Genomic DNA, 8,002 nt, shown 5'->3' with positions numbered 1-8,002 from the left:
TAACAAGGTCGACACTCACCTTGTGCTCTGGACATCTGATTGAGAAGTTCTCCTCGTTTAAGACACAGCCTGAAAAAAGAAACGGAGATGCACAAATTTAGCTTTTATACCCTCAAAGATTGGTCACTTCAGGCTGAGGTAAGAACAGCACACAAGCAAAGCACAAAGTTTTCCAAACCTTCAGATGCAAATATCTTTTAAAAATGTTAACAAACAACATTTGTCCCTGAGCTGACACGTTTCTGACAAATTTATACTGTACCTGACTGAATGGCACATCTGTAGTGATAATTTCTGGGACAGCCCTTCTGGAAACATCCCATTATTGCCCCTTTTTGTTGGCACAATGAACATATCTGAAAAGAAAAAGCACACAGTGAGAAAAAGGTACTTTTATCACAATATATGTTGCAAAATCACATTAAAAAATATATGTATATATTAAAATTGATATTCAGTGCAACATTACATCTGACGAAACTTCTTACATGCTCAATTATACATTTAAGTAGTTATTAGTCGCAAAATTATTATTCCAGTCCACACCGAAAAGATCTTCTGCGCAACATTTTAGTCATAATTTTTCCAATAAATCTTCAAAACTCAAGCGAAAAGCAAATAAATCAAATCACAATGGCATCCCCCAAAGTTACTGTCCTCTTAGTTTGAAATTCCCTTTGTTTCCTTTCTATGCTGCAGTGTGAGAAATGTCATGCAAAAAAAGGAATTTCAAGCTTAAAAACAAACTAACTTTGGAAAAAGTATCCTTTTTAGAGCTGAGATGATTAACTGATAAATTGATTAGAAGATCGCCAGAAAAATACTAAACTATTTTGATAACTGATTAATTGTCTGTCATTTTAAATCAATGAAATCAATCAAACGAAATGCTTTAACGGTAAGTTTTTCAGCCTCGGTTTTTACAAAACAGGAAGCAGTACCGGACTCACTTCATGATCGCATATTCTATTATTACAGCTAAACAATAGGGGTGTTAATCACTAGTTTAATCACAATACGATATTTGCCAGTATTACAAAGTCTACCACAATACGATGTCGATTTGATTCGATTTAGGGGCCTGCGATCAATATGAGCCGATATTATGCGCTCATTTAACACAGTCGTTTACAGGTGAAGCTGCCACCCCTTTCTTTGCTTTTGGCCAGAAAAGATAAAAAACAACATATACATAACCGGAAATAATTAAAACTGGTTCATTCTGTTTGAAAACCCTTTCTGGAAAAATATTTTCATTTTAATTCAACCCATGATCTTTTTCCTAAAACTTCAGGGCTGTCTGACTTGAAAACAAACTTCTCCCAGCATCCTCAAAACAGGGATTAACAACAAGATCTTTTCACTAAAGTATAAAACTCACTAATAACTATCAAGGATCAAGACAGAACAGCTGTCTTTTGTAGGTCACATTCCCCCCACATATACAACATGCTACTGTTATTAGCATAAGCTTAGGGCATTTTACATTGCAGAAATTAGCTTAGCGGTTAATGGGCATTTCCTCTACTAATAACTTAACCAACTAACTATTGTTTATGCTTTGTCTTACTCACCGCTGGTATAAGTCCCTGCACCTCCTGACAGAACACGAGGATGACTTCAGTCTACATGCATGTTTTTTCAGTCAACATTGCTACAACAGAGCAGCTAAGGTAACATTAGCAAGAAGTTAGTGAAGTGGCCCAGCAGGTACGTCATGTTTCCTCAGTATAGCTTTTGTTTACATATGATGTCTGCTGACTTGCAGTTTCTCCAAAAACAAAACATTTCCACACTGATTATTTATTCCCTTGTAAATAATAGTCATATATCCTCATCTTTCTCTTGCTGCTCACCATCAACTGCCGGAGGCTGTGTGACATGACACAGACTTTCACAATAAGGGCGCGCTCGAAAGAGGATGATATGGATCAATATTTCCACTTTGTGTCGATGTCAGGTGATCGTTGCTCATTTAATCAATATATTGATGCAGATGGATGGATCGTTACACCCCTACTAAACAGTGCACTAAAACATACTTCATACATATTTCAACATATTTCATTTTAGGGGAGAAACAGAAAACACAGTAACATAATGACAGAACAAAAAGAATATGAAATCAGATAACCCTCACAAAACAATGTATAAATATGCATATATATACACATAGATACATGTATGTGTGTATGTACATATATATAAATATGTATGTGTGTGTGTGTGTGTCTATGTATATTTATATGTGTATATGTATGTATGTATATGCACATTTATATATTGTTTTGTGGGGGTTATCAGATTTCATGATCTTTTTGTTCTGTCATTAAGATTTGTTATTAATTCTGTTTTTATCTGTCATTTAATCGTGTGGTTACATGATCATTTCCTATTGGTTCCTATATAGGAGGGGCCATATCCATAATGCATATCTCCTAAAGCCATGACGAAGACCCGTGTTGGTCAAAACATGTTTGCCTTTATAATGATTTAACCATTACAATAAAGGCTTTTAATGTAATTCCTCTTAGTTTTTCACATTCACACTTTTGGAGTGCCTGGATTCCCCTCTTATTTAATCCTGTTGTTTCCTGTTTTCCATGAGCACCCGATACAAGTTCCTGACCTACATTCGATTAAAGTCTACAGAGCAACCAGTCATCTCTCTTTGTTTTCATAATTATTATGATGTTGATCATCATAATTTTATTTAAAAAGATGTTGATCTCACTGTTTCTTGTGCGAGCTTGGCCGCCTCCTCTAACCCGTACAGCTTCCCTCTGACCAGGAAGACACCAGCAGACCAGATACCGCAGTCCTCGTGGATCCAGCACTCGTCCAGATGAAGAGGCACCTTTGGGAGGGAGTGGCCGTTGCTCTCAGGCAAACCATTGACAGCGGAGCAGTTATTTGCATCACAAATATCGCCTGATGAATTTACTGAACTGACAAGTGAATGTTCTTCCTCTTTCTTCTCAGTCCTGTAGTCCAGAGATGGGTTAGTGGGATAGTACGGGCCGTGAAGGTCCCCAAGGCCCACAGCGTTGGCTGTCTGACCGCACAAGCAGCACAGCAGCGTGGCCTGACACCTGCTCTCCGAGCTGAACCGACCCAGCTGGAAACAGGACGTATGCGGAACAAACCCCGACAGAGACCTGGTGGTTGTCTGCTGCTGTCCCCTGCTGCTCCTGACTGTCGCCTCCTCCTCCTGATAGTTAACAACAGTGCACATCCTCTTCTCAATGTGAACAAAAGGGCAAAAACGTCCCAATTTCTTGTCCTTTTTTTCCTCTTTTGTGTTTGCATATTTAAGCATGATTTCTGGCTCTCTGGGAGAGAACAGAGCAGAAGGTCCCGTCTGTGAGCACCCTTTTTTCTTCCGTCTTACAACCGTTTTTTCATTTGATTTCCTTTTAGGCTCCTCTGGTCTGATTCTGCAGTTCTGTTCGGGTTTAGTTCTTAGCCTTTTAGTTTTACGAAGGGTGAGGGGTTTCTTTCGTTTATGAGTGATGCTTTTAGTGTGCGAAACTTTGCAGCGAGGCTTCTGCTCCTCATCCGACGCTCTCTGTGGCGACTTCCGGTCTGTCTGAACGTCCACATCCGACTCCTCTGAATTACTGCTCACTCTTTGTGATGCATTGGGCTGCGAGGCTGCCTCGTCTGCATCTGAGCTGAACATCCTTGTCGCATACTCCATCATGTCATCAGAATCTCCACTTTCGTTATAAATACCAACTGCGTTGTTCTTAGCTCGTCTCCTCAAACTGTGGCGAGATGCGCTGCAGGTAAACTGAGGCATTTCAGAGACAGGTTTCCTTATTCTGCTGCTACGTCGAACTTCCTTCGGTGGAGGTTTTTCATCCTCACTTTGAGAAGGAGTTTCTCTTGCTGTACTCTTCTTACAAGAAACACTTTTCTTACAAGGTAAGGAATCACTTTTCTTCTTTTCATTAGTGATTGAAACTTCAATAACATCACTGTCATCGCTGGAAATATCTACCGGAGATTCAGCAGGATTGCTGTAAACAGCACTTAGGTCTGACAGAAGGACTACAGGTCTGGTGTGATGTATAGGAATGTCCACTGAGCTGTCTGAGGAGTCTTCTGAGTACGAGCTCTCAGGACTGGGTGAGCTCATAGGCTGAGGTAGGTGATAGCAACCTCTCCCTTCATCCACTGAGGACAGGGACACAGCTGGGGACAGGGGCTCCACAATGTGCCTCACACTGTCTTGGATGAAAGGACTGCATAAGAGGGGCTCCTTCGCTGAAGAAACAAGGAAAATAACATCAGAGCCGCTGTCACTCTCCTCTGCGCCACTGCTTTCAGGAACTGGACCGCCGGTTTGGTCGGGCCCGTAGAAACCCTGATGCCACAGGTTGCCGTGGACTCCGTCGCGGTACAGACTGTAAGACTCTTGGCCCTGCTCAATGTCTCTGCAGTGGACAGGTGCACCTGGCTCAGGATGCAGCTGAGAGTTGTAGGAGAAGGAGGCTCTGGATCTGAACGAGGAGCCGATCTCTGTGCTGCAGCTCGGCGGGCGTCTGTGGTACCACTCAGGCTTCTTTGCCAGGTCCATGGCTTCAGTGTGGCTGCGGGTCAGGGGGTTGACTGAGTAGCCCTTTGACAGGTCCATAGCCATGAGAGATGGATCCTGAGGCGACACTTCCATCACTGCAAGAAACACACATTAACGTCAGTGAGTGTATTTTTTTCACACGTTTCTCATCAGATGAACTCCACCAATTTAGCACATCAACGTCTGTTTACTGATGTCATGGCTGGAGGAATACCCGAGGGCTACTGCACAAAACCAAAATAATGGATTACGCCCAGATTTTCCAGGTATCCAGGCTGAATTTAGCCGTGACTTGGCTGCATGAAAGCAGAAGCACATAAGTTACCATGGAGATTTATTCTGTGCAGTTAGCCTGCTTCCCACCAGGCTAACAGCCAGGCTTGTCCAAAACGGTATAAAAACAGCATTGTACAGTATGTCGTCGAAAATGCCATAAAAAAGTCATACTATGTAGTGTTGTCCAAAAAGCCTAAAAATGTAAATCTATGTAATGTCATAGTGCCGGATTTGTTCAATCAGGTGTCACTTAGATTGGAAATAAACATATTTTATAATTATTCTGTAGTTTTCTTTATCATTATTCATTTTTATTAACCTGCATTAAAATAGGCTTCCACAGTGTAATCCAGTGAAGTAGTAATTTTATTGTAAAGTTAAAGATAACGTGAGCTAGATTTTGAACCTGGGCCAAACAGTTAAAAGTCAGCACCACCTGTCCTCCTGTTCAAATAGCTCTCAGAAGTTCAATGAATATGTTACATACACTGTTACTATTATTGCAGTTGCTGAGATGATTAGAAATGGCTGATGAAGCTGCAAAGGGGGTTTCAATGGCGTCAGTGATGAGGCGGCCTCACCCTCTCACAGATGGGCGGCGTGGCATTGTGGATGAGTGCGGTGGATGTGGTACATGTCGCTTTGGATAAAAGCTTCTGCTAAATACTCTTTACCTTCTTAAGTGTTAGTAATCAGTCTTCATTGTATTATCTGAATCATTCACTTCCACTGCTAACTTTTAAGGCAAACTAATTTGTAAAAACAAGTAACTCCTTGCATGGTCATGACAACGTGTCAGTACAGCTAAAGTCAAAGGTTATGAGAAGTGAATAGCTGTTTTTATCTAGAGACAAAGATCGTAACAAAGGAAACTCAAAAACTGAACCCCTCGGACAAAAGTCAGCATCATAAACCGCTACACCATATTCCGCACATCATGCTAAATGCTACAGAAAATACATTTCACATGTTACATTACGTAGAAGGTTATCCATGGAAGTTTGCTGTAACAATTTTATTACATAAAACAAAATTCCATGATTTTCCTCAAAAAAATGCAATGATTTTTAACCCTTTGAAACCTGGATCAACATGGATTGTCGCGTGCAGCGTTCAAACGCCTTCCATGAATGTTTTGAGCACCGAGCGGATTGGTTTGATTTCCTTCAAAAACATGGAAAAGACAATGAGCAACTTGGCAAGAAATTGACATTTGTAGATTTAGAGAATGACTTTTAAGAAACAAGGGGAAATGCTGAGAAAATATATTTAAAATCAGAATTATATATATATATCTTTACATCTAAAATTATGTTGCAGAATTATTATTTTGATGCACTTTTTTCAAGATTCCTTGTTTGTTTTTGTTCTTTACTTTACTTTTTTTTTTATATTTTCAAGTAATTTTCTTGTCCTTTTATACAAATTTCTTACTACTTTTGGGTAATTTCTTCTGTCTATGCCCAATACCTTCTTCCCACTCTTGAAAGAAATCAATTTCCTCAGGTTTCAAATCGTTAACAATTCAATCACCTTTCTAAATTCTAAATGATTTTTTAAAAAAATCAATTTCATAACATTTCAATGCCTGGAATATATGCTGGTGAAATTTCCTGACTTCTCCAGGTTTTCCTTAACTGTGGGAAGCCTGTATTATTGCTTTAAGTGCTCTATTTTTACCAAATACTACAGCCCAGTATAAAAACATTATAAGAAGCCAAATGAAAAACCCCTGCAGGTTTTATTTTCTTAAAGCAGAGCTATCCCGCTTAATTTTATGAATTTATTATAATAAGTGTATTTAAATGTAATTGATAAATGTCAGAATGCTGTGCTTCTGAAAAATCACCGCAAAGATCACGTCGGGTTGGATTTGAATTGCAGATACGAGATTGTTATTTATTATTTAGTTAGATATATAACGTTTTATATTACGTATGCGTATGCTGTTGAGTATCAGAAGCCGTGCATCTCTTTACCTGAGCTTTATTTCAAGACATGTTAACAGGTAGGCCCGCTCATGAGTAATGTAGGATTTACTGTAACCTGCCTCTATATAATGTCTTGGGTTGTAGTTTTAACTTACAAGTGTGCAATGATCTGTCTTTTAAAGTGTAAATCTGCCGCTGGTCTTACCCCTAGGGTGGCAGCAGTTCTGATGGACGACCCCGGTCCTGGCAGAGCAGGCTTCAGGAGGACACTTTCTCCTCAAACAAGTCTGGTAGCTGGGTTTAGCTAACACACCTCTCCGGGCCCGTCATCAGGACTGGATGTAAACAAAAGCGACGACCTCATGCTAGCTGGCAAGCTAACGTTAGCCCGCTAAACTAATTCAAAACGTAGCCAACACTCGACACGATAACGAGACATGAACATTTTAGTTTAAAAAATGTTAGCAGGCAGTTACGACCCTCTGGCTACTGTTGGTATTTTAAAGTTGTCATCATGGAGACCATCTTCCTTCAGAGTCAAGTCACTCTGAAACAACCAGGGTGACACCGGAAGAGAACAGTGGACTTTCAAAATAAAGCCCCACCCCCCACCACCCGCCCTTTTTTTTCTGAGTTGGGGGGGCTGTGAACGTAAACAAAAATTAAACTAACTAAAAACCAAAAAACTAAAAACTAACAAAAGCAAATCACTATTTTTTTGTTTGTTTGTTTGTTTTAAAAAAAGCAAAATTTTAATTTAAGGCAGATAGTAACATCACATATTTAAAATGAGCTCATTTAACAAGTCAGTGGTGGAAGTATTCAGATATTTTACTCAGGCAATTGTAGGCTACCAATACAACAATGTTAAAAAAATATCGTTACATATCTATATATATATATATATATATATATAAAATAACTTTGCATTTTCCCTCTGTTTTCTGACCAGTGTTGGAAGAAGTATTCAGATCAGAAAGTTAAAGCACTACATGGTGTAAAAATACTCAATACATGTCTTGCAAATGTACTTTAAGTATTAAAGTAAAAGTACTTCTTCTGCAGTAAAATGCCTCCTACTGAAATATTATCATATCTGCCAATATTTGATAGTAAATACTGAATTATCAATGTTAGAGCAGCATTTTACTGTTGTTCGAGGTGGAGCTAGTTTAAATTACTATACTATACTATATACAGTTAGCTAATTTTC

General features: G+C 39.3%; 1 protein-coding gene across 4 annotated transcripts in view; it reads right to left on the bottom strand.

The window, feature by feature from the left end:
- The window catches only part of si:ch211-165g14.1 (transcription factor 20), a 17,068-nt gene extending 9,760 nt beyond the window's left edge, over positions 1–7,308 (bottom strand). For all 4 annotated transcript variants that reach the window (XR_006106746.1, XR_006106745.1, XM_042505886.1 and 1 more), the window contains exons 1-4: positions 6,995–7,308; positions 2,735–4,677; positions 263–356; positions 20–69 (exon numbers count right to left, since the gene is read on the bottom strand). Coding sequence is in view for 2 of the 4 variants with exons in the window: in XM_042505886.1 (XP_042361820.1) it covers positions 20–69; positions 263–356; positions 2,735–4,675 (2,085 nt within the window). In the remaining 2 variants the exon portion in view is untranslated. The remainder of the gene's footprint in view (positions 1–19; positions 70–262; positions 357–2,734; positions 4,678–6,994) is intronic.
- Positions 7,309–8,002: the final 694 nt, after the last annotated feature.

The sequence above is a fragment of the Plectropomus leopardus genome, chromosome 17 (genome assembly GCF_008729295.1).
Source record: "Plectropomus leopardus isolate mb chromosome 17, YSFRI_Pleo_2.0, whole genome shotgun sequence".
In the NCBI taxonomy this organism is placed as follows: Eukaryota; Metazoa; Chordata; class Actinopteri; order Perciformes; family Serranidae; genus Plectropomus; species Plectropomus leopardus.
Note: the sequence above shows the minus strand (reverse complement) of the source record. Positions and strands in the feature narration are given on the sequence as shown.